Source organism: Oncorhynchus mykiss, chromosome 12 (assembly GCF_013265735.2).
Source record: "Oncorhynchus mykiss isolate Arlee chromosome 12, USDA_OmykA_1.1, whole genome shotgun sequence".
In the NCBI taxonomy this organism is placed as follows: Eukaryota; Metazoa; Chordata; class Actinopteri; order Salmoniformes; family Salmonidae; genus Oncorhynchus; species Oncorhynchus mykiss.
In genome coordinates, this window is record NC_048576.1 from 97,543,916 (window position 1) to 97,569,606 (window position 25,691).

The following is a 25,691-nucleotide window of genomic DNA, read 5'->3' on the forward strand; positions in this document are numbered from 1 at the left end:
ACTGTATCATGTTAGCTCCCCACTTAGCCTGTACTGTATCATGTTAGCTCCCCACTTAGCCTGTACTGTATCATGTTAGCTCTCCACTTAGCCTGTACTGTATCATGTTAGCTCCCCACTTAGCCTGTACTGTATCATGTTAGCTCCCCACTTAGCCTGTACTGTATCATGTTAGCTCTCCACTTAGCCTGTACTGTATCATGTTAGCTCCCCACTCAGCCTGTACTGGGAGTCTGGACTGTATCATTTTAGCTCCCCACTCAGCCTGTACTGTATCATGTTAGCTCCCCACTTAGCCTGTACTGTATCATGTTAGCTCTCCACTTAGCCTGTACTGTATCATGTTAGCTCCCCACTTAGCCTGTACTGTATCATGTTAGCTCCCCACTTAGCCTGTACTGTATCATGTTAGCTCTCCACTTAGCCTGTACTGTATCATGTTAGCTCCCCACTCAGCCTGTACTGGGAGTCTGGACTGTATCATGTTAGCTCCCCACTTAGCCTCCACTGGGAGTCTGGACGGTATCATGTTAGCTCCCCACTTAGTCTGGACTGTATCATGTTAGCTCCCCACTTAGCCTGTACTGGGAGTCTGGACTGTATCATGTTAGCTCCCCACTTAGCCTGTACTGAGAGTCTGGACTGTATCATGTTAGCTCCCCACTTAGCCTGTACTGGGAGTCTGGACTGTATCATGTTAGCTCCCGACTTAGCCTCCACTGGGAGTCTGGACTGTATCATGTTAGCTCCCCACTTAGCCTCCACTGGGAGTCTGGACTGTATCATGTTAGCTCCCCACTTAGCCTCAACTGAGAGTCTGGACTGTATCATGTTAGCTCCCCACTTAGTCTGGACTGTATCATGTTAGCTCCCCACTTAGCCTCCACTGGGAGTCTGGACTGTATCATGTTAGCTCCCCACTTAGCCTCCACTGGGAGTCTGGACGGTATCATGTTAGCTCTCCACTTAGTCTGGACTGTATCATGTTAGCTCCCCACTTAGCCTGTACTGTATCATGTTAGCTCCCCACTTAGCCTGTACTGTATCATGTTAGCTCCCCACTTAGCCTGTACTGTATCATGTTAGCTCCCCACTTAGCCTGTACTGTATCATGTTAGCTCTCCACTTAGCCTGTACTGTATCATGTTAGCTCCCCACTTAGCCTGTACTGTATCATGTTAGCTCCCCACTTAGCCTGTACTGTATCATGTTAGCTCTCCACTTAGCCTGTACTGTATCATGTTAGCTCCCCACTCAGCCTGTACTGGGAGTCTGGACTGTATCATTTTAGCTCCCCACTCAGCCTGTACTGAGAGTCTGGACTGTATCATGTTAGCTCTCCACTCATCCTGTACTGGGAGTCTGGACTGTATCATGTTAGCTCCCCACTTAGCCTGTACTGGGAGTCTGGACTGTATCATGTTAGCTCCCCACTTAGCCTCCACTGGGAGTCTGGACTGTATCATGTTAGCTCTCCACTCAGCCTGTACTGGGAGTCTGGACTGTATCATGTTAGCTCCCCACTTAGCCTGTACTGGGAGTCTGGACTGTATCATGTTAGCTCCCCACTTAGCCTCCACTGGGAGTCTGGACTGTATCATGTTAGCTCTCCACTCAGCCTGTACTGGGAGTCTGGACTGTATCATGTTAGCTCCCCACTTAGTCTGGACTGTATCATGTTAGCTCCCCACTTAGCCTGGACTGTATCATGTTAGCTCCCCACTCAGCCTCCACTGGGAGTCTGGACTGTATCATGTTAGCTCTCCACTCAGCCTCCACTGGGAGTCTGGACTGTATCATGTTAGCTCTCCACTCAGCCTGTACTGGGAGTCTGGACTGTATCATGTTAGCTCTCCACTCAGCCTGTACTGGGAGTCTGGACTGTATCATGTTAGCTCCCCACTTAGTCTGGACTGTATCATGTTAGCTCCCCACTTAGCCTGGACTGTATCATGTTAGCTCCCCACTCAGCCTCCACTGGGAGTCTGGACTGTATCATGTTAGCTCTCCACTCAGCCTCCACTGGGAGCCTGTACTGTATCATGTTAGCTCCCCACTTAGCCTGTACTGTATCATGTTAGCTCCCCACTTAGCCTGTACTGTATCATGTTAGCTCCTCACTTAGCCTGTACTGTATCATGTTAGCTCCCCACTTAGCCTGTACTGTATCATGTTAGCTCTCCACTTAGCCTGTACTGTATCATGTTAGCTCCCCACTTAGCCTGTACTGTATCATGTTAGCTCTCCACTTAGCCTGTAATGTATCATGTTAGCTCCCCACTTAGCCTGTACTGTATCATGTTAGCTCTCCACTTAGCCTGTACTGTATCATGTTAGCTCCCCACTCAGCCTGTACTGGGAGTCTGGACTGTATCATTTTAGCTCCCCACTCAGCCTGTACTGAGAGTCTGGACTGTATCATGTTAGCTCTCCACTCATCCTCTACTGGGAGTCTGGACTGTATCATGTTAGCTCCCCACTTAGCCTGTACTGGGAGTCTGGACTGTATCATGTTAGCTCCCCACTTAGCCTCCACTGGGAGTCTGGACGGTATCATGTTAGCTCTCCACTTAGTCTGGACTGTATCATGTTAGCTCCCCACTTAGCCTGTACTGTATCCTGTTAGCTCCCCACTTAGCCTGTACTGTATCATGTTAGCTCTCCACTCAGCCTGTACTGGGAGTCTGGACTGTATCATGTTAGCTCCCCACTTAGCCTGTACTGTATCATGTTAGCTCCCCACTTAGCCTGTACTGTATCATGTTAGCTCTCCACTTAGCCTGTACTGTATCATGTTAGCTCCCCACTTAGCCTGTACTGTATCATGTTAGCTCCCCACTTAGCCTCAACTGAGAGTCTGGACTGTATCATGTTAGCTCCCCACTTAGTCTGGACTGTATCATGTTAGCTCCCCACTTAGCCTCCACTGGGAGTCTGGACTGTATCATGTTAGCTCCCCACTTAGCCTCCACTGGGAGTCTGGACGGTATCATGTTAGCTCTCCACTTAGTCTGGACTGTATCATGTTAGCTCCCCACTTAGCCTGTACTGTATCATGTTAGCTCCCCACTTAGCCTGTACTGTATCATGTTAGCTCCCCACTTAGCCTGTACTGTATCATGTTAGCTCCCCACTTAGCCTGTACTGTATCATGTTAGCTCCCCACTTAGCCTGTACTGTATCATGTTAGCTCCCCACTTAGCCTGTACTGTATCATGTTAGCTCCCCACTTAGCCTGTACTGTATCATGTTAGCTCCCCACTTAGCCTGTACTGTATCATGTTAGCTCTCCACTTAGCCTGTACTGTATCATGTTAGCTCCCCACTCAGCCTGTACTGGGAGTCTGGACTGTATCATGTTAGCTCTCCACTCATCCTGTACTGGGAGTCTGGACTGTATCATGTTAGCTCCCCACTTAGCCTGTACTGGGAGTCTGGACTGTATCATGTTAGCTCCCCACTTAGCCCCCACTGGGAGTCTGGACTGTATCATGTTAGCTCTCCACTCAGCCTGTACTGGGAGTCTGGACTGTATCATGTTAGCTCCCCACTTAGTCTGGACTGTATCATGTTAGCTCCCCACTTAGCCTGGACTGTATCATGTTAGCTCCCCATCCAGCCTCCACTTGGAGTCTGGACTGTATCATGTTAGCTCTCCACTCAGCCTGTACTGGGAGTCTGGACTGTATCATGTTAGCTCTCCACTTAGTCTGGACTGTATCATGTTAGCTCCCCACTTAGCCTGTACTGTATCATGTTAGCTCCCCACTTAGCCTGTACTGTATCATGTTAGCTCTCCACTTAGCCTGTACTGTATCATGTTAGCTCCCCACTTAGCCTGTACTGTATCATGTTAGCTCCCCACTTAGCCTGTACTGTATCATGTTAGCTCTCCACTTAGCCTGTACTGTATCATGTTAGCTCCCCACTTAGCCTGTACTGTATCATGTTAGCTCTCCACTCAGCCTGTACTGGGAGTCTGGACTGTATCATGTTAGCTCCCCACTTAGCCTGTATCATGTTAGCTCCCCACTTAGCCTCCACTGGGAGTCTGGACTGTATCATGTTAGCTCTCCACTCAGCCTGTACTGGGAGTCTGGACTGTATCATGTTAGCTCCCCACTTAGTCTGGACTGTATCATGTTAGCTCCCCACTTAGCCTGGACTGTATCATGTTAGCTCCCCACTCAGCCTGTACTGGGAGTCTGGACTGTATCATTTTAGCTCCCCACTCAGCCTGTACTGAGAGTCTGGACTGTATCATGTTAGCTCTCCACTCATCCTGTACTGGGAGTCTGGACTGTATCATGTTAGCTCCCCACTTAGCCTGTATCATGTTAGCTCCCCACTTAGCCTCCACTGGGAGTCTGGACTGTATCATGTTAGCTCTCCACTCAGCCTGTACTGGGAGTCTGGACTGTATCATGTTAGCTCCCCACTTAGTCTGGACTGTATCATGTTAGCTCCCCACTTAGCCTGGACTGTATCATGTTAGCTCCCCACTCAGCCTGTACTGGGAGTCTGGACTGTATCATTTTAGCTCCCCACTCAGCCTGTACTGAGAGTCTGGACTGTATCATGTTAGCTCCCCACTTAGCCTGTACTGGGAGTCTGGACTGTATCATGTTAGCTCCCCACTTAGCCTCCACTGGGAGTCTGGACTGTATCATGTTAGCTCTCCACTCAGCCTGTACTGGGAGTCTGGACTGTATCATGTTAGCTCTCCACTCAGCCTGTACTGGGAGTCTGGACTGTATCATGTTAGCTCTCCACTCAGCCTGTACTGGGAGTCTGTACTGTATCATGTTAGCTCCCCACTTAGTCTGGACTGTATCATGTTAGCTCCCCACTTAGCCTGGACTGTATCATGTTAGCTCCCCACTTAGCCTGGACTGGGAGTCTGGACTGTATAATTTTAGCTCTCCAGTTCATCTGACTGGATCAGGAGCCTAACTATTGAACAGAGTAGTAGCTGAGTTCATCTGACTGGATCAGGAGCCTAACTATTGAACAGAGTAGTAGCTGAGTTCATCTGACTGGATCAGGAGCCTAACTATTGAACAGAGTAGTAGCTGAGTTCATCTGACTGGATCAGGAGCCATTCTGGGATGTTAATATACCTTTTATTTATTTACATTTAACTTTATTTAACTAGGCAAGTCAGTTAAGAACAAATGTATCTTATTTACAATGAGGGCCTACCAAAAGGCAAATGGCCTCCTGCGGGGACGAGGGCTGGGATTAAAAATTATATATATATATATATATATATATATATATATATATATATAAAAAATCTAGGATAAAACACACATCACGACGAGAGACAACACAACAGTACATAAAGAGAGACCTAAAGACAACAACATAGCATGGCAGCAGCACATGACAACACAGGTATTGTTTTGGTATGGAGTAACGTGATACTAAACCTGGTTTCCAAGTCCAAATTGTGGTCTGGTGACAACACACACGTACGTACCTTTCCATCCAGGTTCGTTTCCCAGGTGGCTCTCTTCTTGTTGACAGGACAGTCCACCATCTGCTGCATAGACACCTCATACTCTCCATCTAACAACTGCAGACGCCTACACACACACACACACGAAAACATTAACAGCAACAGATACAGCCCATCCAACAATTGCAGACGCCTACACACACACACACAAAAACATTAACAGCAACAGATACAGCCCATCTAACAACTGCAGACGCCTGCACACACGAAAACATTAACAGCAACAGATACAGCCCATCCAACAATTGCAGACGCCTACACACACACACACACATTAACAGCAACAGATTCAGCCCATCCAACAACTGCAGACGCCTGAAAGGAGGAAGGGACATCGGCCGTCTTCCAGAGCTTCAGATCGGTGATGCAGAGCGAGTCGGTTTTTGTAAAGAAAGTTGATTTCTAGACGGCCAACTGCAATTAAGTTGTTGTGGACCAAGCCCCACAGTCCTCCAGAGACGTGGACCAAGCCCCACAGTCCGCCAGAGACGTGGACCAAGCCCCACAGTCCTCCAGAGACGTGGACCAAGCCCCACAGTCCTCCAGAGACGTGGACCAAGCCCCACAGTCCGCCAGAGACGTGGACCAAGCCCCACAGTCCTCCAGAGACGTGGACCAAGCCCCACAGTCCGCCAGAGACGTGGACCAAGCCCCACAGTCCTCCAGAGACGTGGACCAAGCCCCACAGTCCTCCAGAGACGTGGACCAAGCCCCACAGTCCTCCAGAGACGTGGACCAAGCCCCACAGTCCTCCAGAGACGCGGACCAAGCCCCACAGTCCTCCAGAGACGCGGACCAAGCCCCACAGTCCTCCAGAGACGCGGACCAAGCCCCACAGTCCTCCAGAGACGCGGACCAAGCCCCACAGTCCTCCAGAGACGCGGACCAAGCCCCACAGTCCTCCAGAGACGCGGAACAAGCCCCACAGTCCTCCAGAGACGCGGAACAAGACCCACAGTCCTCCAGAGACGCGGACCAAGCCCCACAGTCCGCCAGAGACGCGGAACAAGCCCCACAGTCCTCCAGAGACGCGGAACAAGCCCCACAGTCCTCCAGAGACGCGGAACAAGCCCCACAGTCCTCCAGAGACGCGGAACAAGCCCCACAGTCCTCCAGAGACGTGGAACAAGCCCCACAGTCCTCCAGAGACGTGGAACAAGCCCCACAGTCCTCCAGAGACGTGGAACAGGCCCGCCAGAGACGCGGAACAGGCCCGCCAGAGACGTGGAACAAGCCCCACAGTCCGCCAGAGACGTGGAACAAGCCCCACAGTCCGCCAGAGACGTGGAACAAGCCCCACAGTCCGCCAGAGACGTGGAACAAGCCCCACAGTCCGCCAGAGACGTGGAACAAGCCCCACAGTCCGCCAGAGACGTGGAACAAGCCCCACAGTCCGCCAGAGACGTGGAACAAGCCCCACAGTCCGCCAGAGACGTGGAACAAGCCCCACAGTCCGCCAGAGACGTGGAACAAGCCCCACAGTCCGCCAGAGACGTGGAACAAGCCCCACAGTCCGCCAGAGACGTGGAACAAGCCCCACAGTCCGCCAGAGACGTGGAACAAGCCCCACAGTCCACCAGAGACGCGGAACAAGCCCCACAGTCCACCGGAGGCGCGGAAACAAGCCCCACAGTCCGCCAGAGACGTGGAACAAGCCCCACAGTCCACCGGAGACGCGGAACAAGCCCCACAGTCCACCGGAGGCGCGGAACAAGCCCCACAGTCCTCCAGAGACGCGGAACAAGCCCCACAGTCCACCAGAGGCGCGGAACAAGCCCCAAGAGTAGTAAACCAACTATAATTCAGACAAGTGAGGACATTCAGGACAGTCCTCACTTGTTAAAGGCTATTTTAGGGTTAGGTTTAGGGGTTAAGTTTAAGGGTTAGGTTTAGGGGTTAGGGGTTAAGTTTAAGGGTTAGGTTTAGAGGTTAGGGGTTAAGTTTAAGGGTTAGGTTTAGGGGTTAAGTTTAAGGGTTAGGTTTAGGGGTTAAGTTTAAGGGTTAGGTTTAGGGGTTAAGTTTAAGGGTTAGGTTTAGGGGTTAAGTTTAAGGGTTAGGTTTAGGGGTTAGGGGTTAAGTTTAAGGGTTAGGTTTAGGGGTTAGGGGTTAGGTTTAGGGGTTAAGTTTAAGGGTTAGGTTTAGGGGTTAAGTTTAAGGGTTAGGTTTAGGGGTTAGGGGTTAAGTTTAAGGGTTAGGTTTAGGGGTTAAGTTTAAGGGTTAGGTTTAGGGGTTAGGGGTTAAGTTTAAGGGTTAGGTTTAGGGGTTAGGTTTAAGGGTTAGGTTTAGGGGTTAAGTTTAAGGGTTAGGTTTAGGGGTTAAGGGTTAGGTTTAGGGGTTAGGGGTTAAGTTTAAGGGTTAGGTTTAGGGGTTAAGGGTTAGGTTTAGGGGTTAGGGGTTAAGGGTTAGGTTTAGGGGTTAGGGGTTAGGTTTAGGGGTTAAGTTTAAGGGTTAGGTTTAGGGGTTAGGGGTTAAGTTTAAGGGTTAGGTTTAGGGGTTAGGGGTTAAGTTTAAGGGTTAGGGGTTAAGTTTAAGGGTTAGGGAAAATAAGAACTTGAATGGGAATCAAATTGTTGGTTCCCAAAAAGTCCTCAAGTATAGTAAGACATAGCTCTGTGTGTGTCTGTGTGTACCTGTTCTTATCAAACACAGTCATCTGAGCTACGAACGTCGTTTCTCCAACTTCTTCTTGTCTGACGGTGGAGCTTCTCTTCTTCCTGTTACACACATCCTCTGTACCAATACAAGACTGGGGTTAACACACACACACACACACACACATCCTCTTTACCAATACAAGACTGGGGTTAACACACACACACACACACACACACACACATCCTCTGTACCAATACAAGACTGGGGTTAACACACACACACACATCCTCTGTGCCAATACAAGACTGGGGTTCACACACACACACACACACACACACACACTGTACCAATACAAGACTGGGGTTAACACACACACACATCCTCAGTACCAAATCAAGACTGGAGTTCCCCCCACCCACATGTAGTTTAACTCCAGCACTAAGCCTACCTATATTCTCATTGGTCGGTCCATTGACCAGTCCGCTGTGCTGCGTCCTGCCTGGTCCAGACACTCTGAACAACAGGGAGTAGGACTTAACCGTGTGGCCGTTGCTGGCATCAAACTCACTACTGGACACCACCAGAGAAGGACAGGAGCCCGGCTTGGGCTGACTGCTGGGACTGCTGCTGTCTGGGTTCAGAGGCACCTGTTTCTTCCCTGTAGGAACCTGCTTCACTGGACAGCTCACATCCTGGAGGTGGGAGAGAACAGGGGGAGTGGAAATGTGTATGGGAGAGTGGGGAGTGGAAATGTGTATGGGAGAGTGGGGAGAAAAGAGAGAAGAGGATGGGAGAGAACGGGGGAGTGGAAATGTGTATGAGAGAGTGGGGAGAAAAGAGAGAAGAGGATGGGAGAGAACGGGGGAGTGGAAATGTGTATGAGAGAGTGGGGAGAAAAGAGAGAAGAGGATGGGAGAGAACAGGGGAGTGAAATGTGTATGAGAGAGTGGGGAGAAAAGAGAGAAGAGGATGGGAGAGAACAGGGGAGTGAAATGTGTATGAGAGAGTGGGGAGAAAAGAGAGAAGAGGATGGGAGAGAACAGGGGAGTGGAAATGTGTATGGGAGAGTGGGGAGAAAAGAGAGAAGAGGATGGGAGAGAACAGGGGAGTGGAAATGTGTATGGGAGAGTGGGGAGAAAAGAGAGAAGAGGATGGGAGAGATAGAGGGATAAAATGAGGGAAGATGTGAGCGCACACACACTTACATTTTTGTCACTTAGCAGACGCTCTCACACTCTCTCTCTTACCTTCCTCTTCTTGTGACAGACTTTAACCAGCAGCACCTCTAGAGAAACAGAGTTCTGCTCATTCTCTGAGGCTACGGATGACTTCTCTGTAGAGGGAATGAGAAGACAGTAACCGTCAGGATGAGAGGGGAATAAGAAGACAGTAACCGTCAGGATGAGAGGGGAATAAGGAGACAGTAACCGTCGGGATTAGAGGGGAATGAGAAGACAGTAACCGTCAGGATGAGAGGGGAATAAGAAGACAGTAACCGTCAGGATGAGAGGGGAATAAGGAGACAGTAACCGTCGGGATTAGAGGGGAATGAGAAGACAGTAACCGTCAGGATGAGAGGGGAATAAGAAGACAGTAACCGTCGGGATGAGAGGGGAATAAGAAGACAGTAACCGTCAGGATGAGAGGGGAATAAGAAGACAGTAACCGTCAGGATGAGAGGGGATTAAGAAGACAGTAACCGTCAGGATGAGAGGGGAATAAGAAGACAGTAACCGTCAGGATGAGAGGGGAATAAGAAGACAGTAACCGTCAGGATGAGAGGGGAATAAGGAGACAGTAACCGTCAGGATGAGAGGGGATTAAGAAGACAGTAACCGTCAGGATGAGAGGGGATTAAGAAGACAGTAACCGTCAGGATGAGAGGGGAATAAGAAGACAGTAACCGTCGGGATGAGGGGAATAAGAAGACAGTAACCATCAGGATGAGGGGGGAATAAGAAGACAGTAACCGTCAGGATGAGAGGGGAATAAGGAGACAGTAACCATCAGGATGAGAGGGGAATAAGAAGACAGTAACCGTCAGGATGAGAGGGGAATAAGGAGACAGTAACCGTCAGGATGAGAGGGGAATAAGGAGACAGTAACCGTCAGGATGAGAGGGGAATAAGGAGACAGTAACCGTCGGGATGAGGGGAATAAGAAGACAGTAACCGTCAGGATGAGAGGGGAATAAGAAGACAGTAACCGTCAGGATGAGAGGGGAATAAGGAGACAGTAACCGTCAGGATGAGAGGGGAATAAGGAGACAGTAACCGTCAGGATGAGAGGGGAATAAGAAGACAGTAACCGTCGGGATGAGGGGAATAAGGAGACAGTAACCATCAGGATGAGGGGGGAATAAGAAGACAGTAACCGTCGGGATGAGGGGAATAAGAAGACAGTAACCGTCAGGATGAGAGGGGAATAAGAAGACAGTAACCGTCGGGATGAGGGGAATAAGAAGACAGTAACTGTCAGGATTAGAGGGGAAAAAGAAGACAGTAATTGTCAGGATTTAAACAAATAACGTGCATGTGATATCTGATTAAATTGATATTTGCCATCGTCCCTGCAAACAAGTTAAACACTTACCGACCATCATCCCTACAAACATCAAGTTAAACACTTACCGACCATCATCCCTGCAAACATCAAGTTAGACACTTACCGACCATCATCCCTACAAACATCAAGTTAAACACTTACCGACTTTATGAAAGAACCCAGTGAAGGTGAGTTGCAGGTGTGAAGCCAGGCTGGGGACAGAGTTATACAAGAGTTACTAAAAATACCTTAGATCTCATTCTTTCAGGTGTGAATGGGTGTTTTGGGACTATGGATATCAAGCACTTTGGGAGTTAAAGAAATAGTCCACTCAAAAACAATATTCTGGTATTCTACTTATTGATACAGTCCCATTTTGTTTTGCAAGTCATTGGTTAAAGTACATGACATTGGCCTGGAGAACTTTCAACTAGGAAAATGATACAGTGATGATGTGGCCTGCTACAACAGTGGACTAATGGAAAGAGACCAGAGCTGTGTTCGAATACCCATACTAACATACTGTATACTACCTACTTAATGAGTACCCATACTAACATACTGTATACTACCTACTTAATGAGTACCCATACTAACATACTGTATACTACCTACTTAATGAGTACCCATACTAACATACTGTATACTACCTACTTAATGAGTACCCATACTAACATACTGTATACTACATACTTAATGAATACCCATACTAACATACTGTATACTACCTACTTAATGAGTACCCATACTAACATACTGTATACTACCTACTTAATGAGTACCCATACTAAACATACTGTATACTACATACTTAATGAGTACCCATACTAACATACTACCTACTTAATGAGTACCCATACTAACATACTACCTACTTAATGAGTACCCATACTAACATACTGTATACTACATACTTAATGAATACCCATACTAACAATGTATACTACATGCTTAATGAGTACCCATACTAACATACTGTATACCCATACTAACATACTGTATACTACATGCTTAATGAGTACCCATACTAACATACTGTATACTACTTACTTAATGAATACCCATACTAACATACTGTATACTACATACTTAATGAATACCCATACTAACATACTGTATACTACATACTTAATGAATACCCATACTAACATACTGTATACTACATACTTAATGAATACCCATACTAACATACTGTATACTATCTACTTAATGAGTACCCATACTAACATACTGTATACTACCTACTTAATGAGTACCCATACTAACATACTGTATACTACCTACTTAATGAGTACCCATACTAAACATACTGTATACTACATACTTAATGAATACCCATACTAACATACTGTATACTACATACTTAATGAGTACCCATACTAACATACTGTATACTACATACTTAATGAATACCCATACTAACATACTGTATACTACATACTTAATGAGTACCCATACTAACATACTGTATACTACATACTTAATGAATACCCATACTAACATACTGTATACTACATACTTAATGAATATATACTATTAGTAAAAATGTAAGTAAACTGTAAACAAACAGTATCCTTTCAGTTGAGCGTACTAGCTCTTCGCCCGTCTGCAGGAAGTTGATTCTGTTGCTATGCAACCTCTTGCTAGCTTGTTAGCATAACAAATAACTAGCTAGACATTTTACGACTTCGGGTGTGTTTATAAATTCAAATCTGGACTGCCAGAGTTGTGTTGTCAGATTGTCTGTTTGTAAATTCAGAGTGTTTGGCTCTCAAAGTGTTAACCCTAGTGGGTGGGTTAACCCTGTTCAGGGGCAGAACGACAGATTGTCAGCTCGGGGATTTGAACTTGCAACCTTCCGGTTACTAGTCCAATGCTCTAACCACTAGGCTGCCCAGCCGCCCCAGTTAGTGTGGTTAGTATCGGAACACAGCTCTGGAAGATGGTCTGTTTACCTGTGTGCCTTCTGCTCAGCCCTCTTCTTCTCCACTCTGTACAGCAGGTGATCCACCCTGGAGGACTTCCTGATCCCCCCCCAGAGAACCCCCCCCCAGGGTTAATAGACAGGACACACTGGGGATTTACACTGCATCTCTGAGGCTGTGTCCTCCTCCTCCTCCACACTTGTGTTGCATACTCCCCGTCAAGGATTTAACCACGCTGGAAAGGTGCTCCACCCACTGCTCCACCCACTGCCCCACCCACTGCTCCACCCACTTCCCCACCCACTGCCCCACCCACTGCTCCTACAACCATCCAATGATGTTAAATCCATGACAGGAAGTGTGAAAGTGGGAGAATCAGACGTCACCACTAAATGAAGATATATATCATCGTAAAGTGAGGATGTATTCAACCCACTGAGCTCTGTACACTCCTTGAAAATGGAGAGAAAATGGCAGATTTTGGGGTATTTATAAATCTCCTAAACTGTAACAGTGTCTGTTCAGTAACATGCTATACATGACGTCAGAGCTCAGTGTCTGTTCAGTAACATGCTATACATGATGTCAGAGCTCAGTGTCTGTACAGTAACATGCTATACATGATGTCAGAGCTCAGTGTCTGTACAGTAACACGCTATACATGAGGTCAGAGCTCAGTGTCTGTACAGTAACACGACAGAGCTCAGTGTCTGTACAGTAACACGCTATACATGAGGTCAGAGCTCAGTGTCTGTACAGTAACACGACATCAGAGCTCAGTGTCTGTACAGTAACACGCTATACATGAGGTCAGAGCTCAGTGTCTGTACAGTAACATGACGTCAGAGCTCAGTGTCTGTACAGTAACACGCTATACATGAGGTCAGAGCTCAGTGTCTGTACAGTAACACGCTATACATGAGGTCAGAGCTCAGTGTCTGTACAGTAACACGACGTCAGAGCTCAGTGTCTGTACAGTAACACGCTATACATGAGGTCAGAGCTCAGTGTCTGTACAGTAACATGACGTCAGAGCTCAGTGTCTGTACAGTAACACGCTATACATGAGGTCAGAGCTCAGTGTCTGTACAGTAACATGACGTCAGAGCTCAGTGTCTGTACAGTAACACGCTATACATGAGGTCAGAGCTCAGTGTCTGTACAGTAACACGCTATACATGAGGTCAGAGCTCAGTGTCTGTACAGTAACATGATGTCAGAGCTCAGTGTCTGTACAGTAACATGATGTCAGAGCTCAGTGTCTGTACAGTAACATGACGTCAGAGCTCAGTGGCTGTACAGTAACATGATGTCAGAGCTCAGTGTCTGTACAGTAACACGACATCAGAGCTCAGTGTCTGTACAGTAACATGATGTCAGAGCTCAGTGGCTGTACAGTAACATGCTATACATGACATCAGAGCTCAGTGTCTGTACAGTAACATGCTATACATGATGTCAGAGCTCAGTGTCTGTACAGTAACATGCTATACATGACATCAGAGCACAGTGTCTGTACAGTAACATGATGTCAGAGCTCAGTGGCTGTACAGTAACATGCTATACATGACGTCAGAGCTCAGTGTCTGTACAGTAACATGCTATACATGATGTCAGAGCTCAGTGTCTGTTCAGTAACATGCTATACATGACGTCAGAGCTCAGTGTCTGTTCAGTAACATGCTATACATGACGTCAGAGCTCACAGGCACCAGAATGCACTCACGACTCCTTCCTACAGGCACCAGAATGCACTCGCGACTCCTTCCTACAGGCACCAGAATGCACTCGCGACTCCTTCCTACAGGCACCAGAATGCACTCGCGACTCCTTCCTACAGGCACCAGAATGCACTCGCGACTCCTTCCTACAGGCACCAGAATGCACTCGCGACTCCTTCCTACAGGCACCAGAATGCACTCGCGACTCCTTCCTACAGGCACCAGAATGCACTCGCGACTCCTTCCTACAGGCACCAGAATGCACTCACAACTCCTTCCTAGAGGCACCAGAATACACTCACGACTCCTTCCTACAGGCACCAGAATGCACTCACGACTCCTTCCTACAGGCACCAGAATGCACTCACGACTCCTTCCTACAGGCACCAGAATGCACTCACGAATCCTTCCTACAGGCACCAGAATGCACTCACGACTCCTTCCTACAGGCACCAGAATGCACTCACGACTCCTTCCTACAGGCACCAGAATGCACTCACGACTCCTTCCTACAGGCACCAGACTTACCATCAGCTTCCCTGAATTGCCCTGTGAAAGCTTAACATTGTATTAATATCATATTTTATAACTTAGCTAGGTCATGTTGACCATAGAACAAGCTTTCAAATGATGCCCATCTGACCCAGATGGCGATTTACAATAGAGAGCTTTTGGGATTGTGTAAACAACAACAGTAATAGTATGATGGAAGAGATGCGGGGTTGTGTTCCTAACAAAACAACAAGTGTGTTTTGCTCTAGTTCCTCAACGGCACCGAGAGGAGAGATCAAAAAAAGCACCTTGTAGTTGAAGACTTCTTTCAGACATAAAAGTGCATTGAAATGACTTAGAAACTGTGAACACTTTGGAGAGGTGTGTGGACATTTGATTCTAGATATCACTATAATCAAGAAGAACTCAGGGCCCCAAATATCACTATAATCAAACGATATGCAAAACAGCTAATATAACTTAACTTAACACACCCTTTCTCATTTACATAGAGAAAGATATGGCCATTAGCCAACCAGCCTACACGTACATCGTCTCATTTCAGCAGACAATGGTCCTGTGTGGTTCAGTTAGGAAGAGTGCAGCGCTAGCAACAACGTTGATTTTCAATTCCCACAGGGATCACTGGTTTTCAAGAACATCAAATCTGTGATGATGCATCATGGGTAAATTGATCTACAAAATAATAAACAAGTAGTTATATGATGCAAGGTGATTTGTAGATCAGTCAATCTGTAGTCACCTGCAACGTTGAACAAGTCCATAGACATATGTATACATTACATCACTCAGTGAAACAGCAGGGGCAGCCCCCTCCTACACTATGCAGCCCCATGGTGGTTGGCCCTCTGTTAAGATAACAGCATACTGAACCAACCACACACACTCTCCCCTGTAGTAATCCAACAGGGTTAAACCCTACCAACTCTTCAGGTTCTGAGGTCGTCGGGTTCACGGTCATTATGTATGCTGCTCATGTAGGCTATTTAAAAGACTGGAAACTCATCAAACTCGCTTCATGAGTATGCTGAGAGTGCCTAACATGTCAATGTACATGTGAAAACATTTAACAGATAGAATCAACACCTTCATGCAGGTGTAAGAATACGTCCAAGATAAATACACAACGCAGAGTTTGAGAGGACGAGAGGACTAAAAACAAAATATAACACTAAAAACGGTCAATAGGGAATTGTCAATGTAAATAGGAGTTGGTTTTCAGTTCAACAGCCGGTTAGAATCTGTGGAATGTCACTCCTGAACTCAGAGCTTCGTTCTGTACAGTCCGGAGCAGGATACTGGTTATTTGGCCATTGGCCCAGTCATACTGCAAGGAGTTTTGATTGGTCAACCCCAGGCTATAAAACAGCATCCTGTTCCTTTGTTCGGGGGGGAGAAAAGCTGAGAGGGGAGACTAAACATCTGAACATCCCAGCATAACATCTTGATTTGTCCTTCTCAAATAAACCTATTTTTCCCTCCCCTTGATTTGCTGTGGAGTTTGTGTTATTGAAGAATAACCTAAAATGGCTAAGGCAGGTTTTTACCGTGTGCCGTTGGTTCTGGAGTTTCTGTGGGACATGTAGGTGAGGGTTCTGTGCAGAAATATGGGCTGAAAATACAACAACAAAATGACAAGGGGAAAAAAACTATTAGAAATCTGCACTTGCATCTTCTGCACTTTGACAGAAATGTTGCAACTGATTGTCCAATGACCAAACAGATTGTCCAATGACCAAACAGATTGCCCAATGACCAAACAGATTGTCCAATGACCAAACAGATTGTCCAATGACCAAACAGATTGTCCAATGACCAAACAGATTGTCCAATGACCAAACAGATTGTCCAATGACCAAACAGATTGTCCAATGACCAAACAGATTGTCCAATGACCAAACAGATTGTCCAATGACCAAACAGATTGTCCAATGACCAAACAGATTGTCCAATGACCAAACAGATTGTCCAATGACCAAACAGATTGCCCAATGACCAAACAGATTGTCCAATGACCAAACAGATTGTCCAATGACCAAACAGATTGTCCAATGACCAAACAGATTGTCCAATGACCAAACAGATTGTCCAATGACCAAACAGATTGTCCCAAACAGATTGTCCAATGACCAAACAGATTGTCCCAAACAGATTGTCCAATGACCAAACAGATTGTCCAATGACCAAACAGATTGTCCAATGACCAAACAGATTGTCCAATGACCAAACAGATTGTCCAATGACCAAACAGATTGTCCAATGACCAAACAGATTGTCCAATGACCAAACAGATTGCCCAATGACCAAACAGATTGCCCAATGACCAAACAGATTGTCCAATGACCAAACAGATTGTCCAATGACCAAACAGATTGTCCAATGACCAAACAGATTGCCCAATGACCAAACAGATTGCCCAATGACCAAACAGATTGCCCAATGACCAAACAGATTGTCCAATGACCAAACAGATTGTCCAATGACCAAACAGATTGTCCAATGACCAAACAGATTGTCCAATGACCAAACAGATTGTCCAATGACCAAACAGATTGCCCAATGACCAAACAGATTGCCCAATGACCAAACAGATTGCCCAATGACCAAACAGATTGTCCAATGACCAAACAGATTGTCCAATGACCAAACAGATTGTCCAATGACCAAACAGATTGCCCAATGACCAAACAGATTGTCCAATGACCAAACAGATTGCCCAATGACCAAACAGATTGTCCAATGACCAAACAGATTGTCCAATGACCAAACAGATTGTCCAATGACCAAACAGATTGTCCAATGACCAAACAGATTGCCCAATGACCAAACAGATTTTCCAATGACCAAACAGATTGCCCAATGACCAAACAGATTGTCCAATGACCAAACAGATTGTCCAATGACCAAACAGATTGCCCAATGACCAAACAGATTGCCCAATGACCAAACAGATTGCCCAATGACCAAACAGATTGTCCAATGACCAAACAGATTGTCCAATGACCAAACAGATTGCCCAATGACCAAACAGATTGTCCAATGACCAAACAGATTGTCCAATGACCAAACAGATTGTCCAATGACCAAACAGATTGTCCAATGACCAAACAGATTGCCCAATGACCAAACAGATTGTCCAATGACCAAACAGATTGTCCAATGACCAAACAGATTGTCCAATGACCAAACAGATTGTCCAATGACCAAACAGATTGTCCAATGACCAAACAGATTGTCCAATGACCAAACAGATTGTCCAATGACCAAACAGATTGTCCAATGACCAAACAGATTGTCCAATGACCAAAAGAAGGCCATTCTATCTAGTGGAACTGTGCAGCGCATCAAAACTTTCCCCATCTTCAAAACAGACATCATTAACCAGCCATGTTACAGCTGGTTCAAGGTAAGTCTTTATCTGCTCAACAGAACACTATTCTAGGAGGTACATGAAATGGTTACCATCTTCATAACAGACACACCATTAGAGGTCACAGACAGTAAAGAATGACAGGTGCTGAGAAGGTTTCCAACGTACCGCTATCAAGTTCCTTGTTCTGAGAAACCTGTAGATCTGGGTCGGTTCTGGAAACACAACAGACTGGTTGAACATTCACTAAGTTCACAGTAAATTACATTGTTATCAATATAATGTATAATGTTATTGTCAGACTATTTATCCTAGAAGGGTAATTATTGTTGGCTCTGAAACTGACACAGGGTCAACATTTATTAGCTTACAGTAAATTACATAAACAACAATCTTACTTGTATACTCGTACAGTAGAGTACAGCGCAGTAAAGTATAGTTCAGTAGAGCAGAGTTCAGTACAGTAGAGTATAGTTCAGTTCAGTAGAGTATAATGCAGTACAATAGAGTATTGTTCAGTTCATTAGAGTTCAGTACAGTAGAGTAGAGTATAGTTCAGTAGAGTATAATGCAGTACAATAGAGTATTGTTCAGTTCATTAGAGTTCAGTACAGTAGAGTATAGTACAGTACAGTATAGTTCAGTACAGTAGAGTATAATGCAGTACAATAGAGTATAGTTCAGTAGAGTAGAGTGCAGGATTGTATAGTTCAGTATAGTATAGTTCAGTACAGTATAGTTCAGTACAGTATACTCAACTAGTGTGCTCTACTGTATACTGTATGGAACTATACCTTTCTTTACTGTACTCTACTGTCCAAACATGTGAATCCAACTGTGGTTTGTGACTACTATGATTCCCCATTGTAGCCAATTTAATTGCAGAAATTCTGTTACCGGTTTTTCTGAAATTCTGTTACCGATTTGATGACTGGATTTGGAGTTGTAATCACTTAATAATTCATAAACAAAATGTATGTCAGTAAAAACACTCTAGCTATGTGGGTTTTTGATAACGGAATATCAAGACACAAGGGATGGTTTTCTTAAACTTACAGAAGGCAGAAACACTTCCCCAAAACAAAATACACTGCTCAAAAAAATAAAGGGAACACTTAAACAACACAATGTAACTCCAAGTCAATCACACTTCTGTGAAACCAAACTGTCCACTTAGGAAGCAACACTGATTGACAATACATTTCACATGCTGTTGTGCAAATGGAATAGACAACAGATGGAAGTCTATTCTCAGTTCCTATGCTTCCTGGCTGATGTTTTGGTCACTTTTGAATGCTGGCGGTGCTTTCACTCTAGTGGTAGCCACACAAGTGGCTCAGGTAGTGCAGCTCATCCAGGATGGCACATCAATGTGAGCTGTGGCAAGAAGGTTTGCTGTGTCGGAGCATGGAGGCGCTACCAGGAGACAGGACAGTACATCAGGAGATGTGGAGGAGGCCGTAGGAGGGCAACAACCTAGCAGCAGGACCGCTACCGCCGCCTTTGTGCAAGGAGGAGCAAGAGGAGCACTGCCAGAGCCAGGCAAAATGACCTCCAGCAGGCCACAAATGTGCATGTCTGCTCAAACGGTCAGAAACAGACTCCATGAGGGTGGTATGAGGGCCCGACGTCCACAGGTGGGGGTTGTGCTTACAGCCCAACACCGTGCAGGACGTTTGGCATTTGCCAGAGAACACCAAGAGTGGCAAATTCGCCACTGGCGCCCTGTGCTCTTCACAGATGAAAGCAGGTTCACACTGAGCACATGACAGTGACAGTCTGGAGATGCCGTGGAGAACGTTCTGCTGCCTGCAACATCCTCCAGCATGACCGGTTTGGCGGTGGGTCAGTCATGGTGTGGAGTGGCATTTCTTTGGGGGGCCGCACAGCCCTCCATGTGCTCGCCTCCTGACTGCCATTAGGTACCGAGATGAGATCCTCAGACCCCTTGTGAGACCATATGCTGGTGCGGTTGGCCCTGGGTTCCTCCTAATGCAAGACAATGCTAGACCTCACGTGGCTGGAGTGTGTCAGCAGTTCCTGCAAGAGGAAGGCATTGATGCTATGGACTGGCCCGCCCGTTCCCCAGACCTGAATCGAATTGAGCACATCTGGGACATCATGTCTCGCTCCATCCACCAACGCCACGTTGCACCACAGACTGTCCAGGAGTTGGCGGATGCTTTAGTCCAGGTCTGGGAGGAGATCCCTCAGGAGACCATCCGCCACCTCATCAGGAGCATGCCCAGGCGTTGTACGGAGGTCATACAGGCACATGGAGGCCACACACACTACTGAGCCTCATTTTGACTTGTTTTAAGGACATTACATCAAAGTTGGATAAGCCTGTAGTGTGGTTTTCCACTTTAATTTTGAGTGTGACTCCAAATCCAGACCTCCATGGGTTGATAAATTTGATTTCCATTGATCATTTTTGTTTGATTTTGTTGTCAGCACATTCAACTATGTAAAGAAAAAAAGTATTTAATAAGAATATTTCATTCATTCTAGGATGTGTTATTTTAGTGTTCCCTTTATTTTTTTGAGCAGTGTATAAGGGTTGATTTTAGGAGTCTTTACTTCCAACATGGTTGTGTTTTAATGTATTTCTACAAGCTTTTAATACTTTCTGGTAGATGTTTTCTAAGACCCCCTTTTCCATATGTTTGACCAGAAATCAAAGCCTTTGCTTATTCCTAATCTTTAGGATGGGAAATGGTTGAAAAATGTATATATACACACACACCTTGAAATGTTCCACAAATATAGACTTCCCATGTTGGTGATCATGGGTCCCTTTAACGTGAAAGTGACCCTATACATATTTATGTGTGTTGCATTAATAAATCAAATGTATTTATGAAGCCCTTCTTACATCAACTGATGTCACAAAGTGCTCTACAGAAACCCAGCCTAAAAACACCAAACAGCAAGCAATGCAGGTGTAGAAGCACGTTAGTTAGTACACAGTTGCTACCATGCTGTGTTGTCATGTGTTGCTGCCATGCTATGTTGTCTTAGGTCTCTCTTTATGGACTGTTGTGTTGTCTCTCGTCGTGATGTGTGTTTGGTCCTATATTTTTATTTTTAATCCCAGCCCCCGTCCACGCAGTGGGTCTTTTGCCTTTTGGTAGGCCGTCAATGTAAATAAGAATTTGTTCTTATTAGTTAAAAGGTTCAATAATTTTTTTTTTTTAATATTTCAAAGGCAGCACGTGCTCATTTCTTAACGTAGTTCTGGCACATGTCATCTCTTCAGAGGAGGAAGTAAGCAAACACGTGGTAAAATAAATGAACTACAGTAGTTAGCTATAAATCTAAAATAGGGGTCCGACTTCTTTGTATACTGAGGACTGTCAAATCATGTTGTCAGATGCTTTGAACATGACGTCTTTCTGGTGAAATGTGGTTATAATTTTGTTTTTCGAAAGATGCCTCACAAGGGACACTACTATATAAACTAGATTAAATAGAGATTGATTGTAAATGCCAATCTAGCAATAAAAAGATAACTAATCATGCAAACATTATATGACGACAATGACAGCAACTCACTTTCAAATGCCTGCAAGAACAACTCATGATCGGCTTGAACCAGTTCCATTTTCGGCTTCTTGGCTGCGGGCATCACAACTGCAGTTGTCTGGTGGTGGTAGACACGGCTGTTCGCTCTGCCGCCACCGGTACCAACGTATCCCACAACGGGACCCGATACGTTGTTGCCGCCGTCAGAAGAACCGTGCTTCTGGGGAGACATGGCCCAGGAAATACAAAATGTCCCAGGTATATTCCAAATATGGAAGAAAAAAATGTCAAGTCCTTTGTCAAAACAAAGAGTAACGTTACCAAAAACGAGCAAGCTGAAGCTAGCCAGGCGGTGTTAGCCAGCAAAGTTAGCTAGCTATCTTCTTGTCAAATTCATGGAATAAACATTAGTCTTGTTGTAGAAATGCATTGTTTGTTGGCTAGAAAAAAGTTCGTCAGAGAAACTATTTCGATTAAATCGCAAGGACGCACGAAATTAGAGAAGTTAGCAAGCACCCGGCACGTTCACCTAGCTATCTGTGTGTAGCTATGTTTCCTACTGAACGTCAGTTAGCTAGTTATCCTGAGCTAGCTTGTTAGCTGGACCTGCTGAATCGCTGTAGATATCACAACAAATAAGGTGAGTTGGAAAGATGCCATGAAATAATGCTAGCTAGGCTAGCCGCTATGTCGGTTTGGTAAAGCTACAAAACTCTACGCAAATGAACCATTTAGTACAATTTTTCTGAGAGCTTCTACGAAACAGTCAAATTGACCGTTTTTTTTCTCTCCCACATATCAGGCATAAACTCCCTGAACGCAATAATTCAAATGGTGACTTGAAAGCAACCGCCCTCACAGATGCTAGTCGAATCAGAGGCGTTGTTTGGAGAAGTGAGAGTTGTGATTGGTGCGAATCATCACGGGTTGGCAGATGACGTTCGGTAGAGAAACGTTTGCCACTCACACGCAAGTCGTTACTAGTTACCACAGCCACAAAGTCAGAAGGCCCGCCTATCCGACCAATCAGATGAGGGAGTGTGATGACGCAATTTCCGTTTCGCGGGAAACGCCTAATTTTCGAAATGGCGTGTCTGGAGTTCAAGTTTGAGTGCCAATGGTGCTATCAAGACAACTGGGAACTGGAAAAAGTGAGGTCAGTGATCTTCGGGTTGGAAAGTCGGAGCTCAAGACAAGATGCCAGAGTTCCCGACTTGGACAACCTTTCAAAGCAATTTTTTTTCCAAGTCAGAGATCGTTTTTTTTCTCAACTTCCCAGTTGGCAACATCACTCAAATTTATAACATTGAGTAAGGCCACAAGTTTTGGGGAAAAAAATGGAAAGTTGTCTTTTCTATTTTAGACGGTAGCTAACTTTTGCTACTCTCATCTAAAATGAGCTAGCTAGCTAGCATAAATATTGATGGGAAACCAAGACTTTTCTGAAGCCTTTGGGGCTTTCACCAAATCATGCTGTGCTGAAAAAAATATTAATTATGCAAATCTTTTAACAATATGCACATTAATGACATCTGCTGGTCAGCAATGAAAAGCAGCATTTGACCTCCGAAAAAAAGAGCAATTTCCAAACGCCCTGAAGGTACCACGTTCACCTGTACAAACAATAGTACGTAAGTATAAACACCATGGGACCACGCAGCCGTCATACCGCTCAGGAAGGAGACGCGTTCTGTCTCCTAGAGATGAACGCACTTTGGTGAGAAAAGTGCAAATCAATCCCAGAACAACAGTAAAGGACCTTGTGAAGATGCTGGAGGAAACCGGAACAAAAGTATCTATCCACAGTAAAATTAGTCCTATATCGACATAACCTGAAAGGCTGCTCCAAAACCGCCATAAAAAACCCAGACTATGGTTTGCAACTGAAACAAAATGATGAAACAAAAATATAACTGTTAGGCCATCATTATGTTTGGAGGAAAAAGCTTGCAAGTCGAAGAACACCATCCCCACAGTGAAGCACACCATCCCCACAGTGAAGCACAGGGGTGGTAGCATCATGTTGTGGCGGTGCTTTGCTGAAGGAGGGACTGGTGCACTTCACAAAATAGATGGCATCATGAGATATAACAAAGCCCTGACCTCAATCCCATAGAAAATGTGTGGGCAGAACTGAAAAAGCGTGTGCAAGCAAGGAGGCTTACAAACCTGACTCAGTTACACCAGCTCTGTCAGGAGGAATGGACCAAAATTCACCCAACAAGGCTACCCGAAACGTTTGACCAAAGTGAAACAATTTATAGGCAATGCTACCAAATACTAATTGCGTGTATGTAAACTTCTGACCCACTGGGAATGTGATGAAAGAAATAAAAGCTGAAATAAATCCTTCTCTCTACTATTATTCTGACATTTCACATTCTTAAAATAAAGTGGGTATCCTAACTGACCTCAGACAGGGAATTTTTACTAGGATTAAATGTCAGGAATTGTGAAAAACTGAGTTTAAATGTATTTGGCTGAGGTGTATGTAAACTTCTGACTTCAACTGTAGAGCGTGCAACTCTCTTAATTTATTTTTTATAGCCTCCCTTTAGAAAGTATTCAGACCCCTTGACTTAGTCCACATTTTGTTGTGTTACAGCCTGAATTCAACATGGATGAAAAGGAAAACAAATTCTCACCCATTTACAACACACCCCACAATGAAAATGTTTTTTTTTTAAAACATGTTTTTAGAAATTTTTAGCAAATTTTTTGAAAATGAAATACAGAAATATCTAATTTACTCTAAGTATTCACATCCCAGAGTCAATACATGTTAGAATCACCTTTGGCAGCAATTACAGCTGTGCATCTTTCTGGGTAAGTCTCTAAGAACTTTGCACACCTGGATCGTACAATATTTGCCTATTTATTGTTTTCTAATGTATTCTTTTCAGAAGTCTTGCCATAGATTTTCAAGCAGATTTAAGTCACAACTCGGCCACTCTGGAAAATTCACTGTCTTCTTGGTAAGAAACTCCAGTGTGAATTGGGTGGTGATTATATAGCATTTCGTGCACATGATCCATCAATTTAGACAAGTTTCTGAGTAAGCGTAATCTAATAATTATAAAATATTTGAGTCTGGACACGTTCTATTGTTACTATGAAAATAACCATGTATTTCTGTATCCTGTGACAAATACACTTTAAATTCATATAGTGTGTGTTTATCAGAGACAGTACTGTGAAGAACAACATTACATTTTAGTAATTTAAGCAGACACTCTTATCCAGAGCGACTTCATACATTTTTCATACTGGTCTCCTGTGGGAATCGAACCCACAACTCTGGTGTTGTAAGCACCACTAACTGAGTCACACGGGACCACACCAAAGTCAGACTAGGATATAGGCCAAGGACTAGATAGTGTATTTTTTACTTGGAGTTTTTCCTTATTGTAGGCTACTACTTTCACAACTTTTAGTCTTGAAATATTTGGTTGTTTACTACATTTCTAACTCTGTTTAGCACATGACCTCACGTGTGAATCCTTAAAGAGACGGGTGGGGCTAAGGCTTAAGAGGGTGTGAACAATGCTGAATGGGTGTGGTCTAAGGCTTAAGAGGGTGTGAACAATGCTGAATGGGTGTGGTCTAAGGCTTAAGAGGGTGTGAACAATGCTGAATGGGTGTGGTCTAAGGCTTAAGAGGGTGTGAACAATGCTGAATGGGTGTGGTCTAAGGCTTAAGAGCGTGTGAACAATGCTGAATGGGTGTGGTCTAAGGCTTAAGAGGGTGTGAACAATGCTGAATGGGTGTGGTCTAAGGCTTAAGAGCGTGTGAACAATGCTGAATGGGTGTGGTCTAAGGCTTAAGAGGGTGTGAACAATGCTGAATGGGTGTGGTCTAAGGCTTGAGAGCGTGTGAACAATGCTGAATGGGTGTAGACAAAGAAGGGCTCTTCAGTAGGTCTACCAAAACATTCAAGGGCCATTTTCTCAAAAAGTGGGGTTACAAGTTTATCAACT

General features: G+C 45.1%; 1 protein-coding gene across 1 annotated transcript in view; it reads right to left on the reverse strand.

Moving 5' to 3' along the window:
- Window positions 1-22,538, reverse strand: part of LOC110538805 (polycomb protein suz12-A) — a 38,316-nt gene extending 15,778 nt beyond the window's left edge. The window contains exons 1-9 of the mRNA XM_036939408.1: window positions 21,745-22,538; window positions 18,358-18,404; window positions 16,367-16,431; window positions 12,616-12,684; window positions 10,823-10,872; window positions 9,364-9,449; window positions 8,565-8,808; window positions 8,152-8,251; window positions 5,483-5,588 (exon numbers count right to left, since the gene is read on the reverse strand). Coding sequence (XP_036795303.1) covers window positions 5,483-5,588; window positions 8,152-8,251; window positions 8,565-8,808; window positions 9,364-9,449; window positions 10,823-10,872; window positions 12,616-12,684; window positions 16,367-16,431; window positions 18,358-18,404; window positions 21,745-21,946 — 969 coding nt within the window. The 5' untranslated portion in view covers window positions 21,947-22,538. The remainder of the gene's footprint in view (window positions 1-5,482; window positions 5,589-8,151; window positions 8,252-8,564; window positions 8,809-9,363; window positions 9,450-10,822; window positions 10,873-12,615; window positions 12,685-16,366; window positions 16,432-18,357; window positions 18,405-21,744) is intronic.
- Window positions 22,539-25,691: the final 3,153 nt, after the last annotated feature.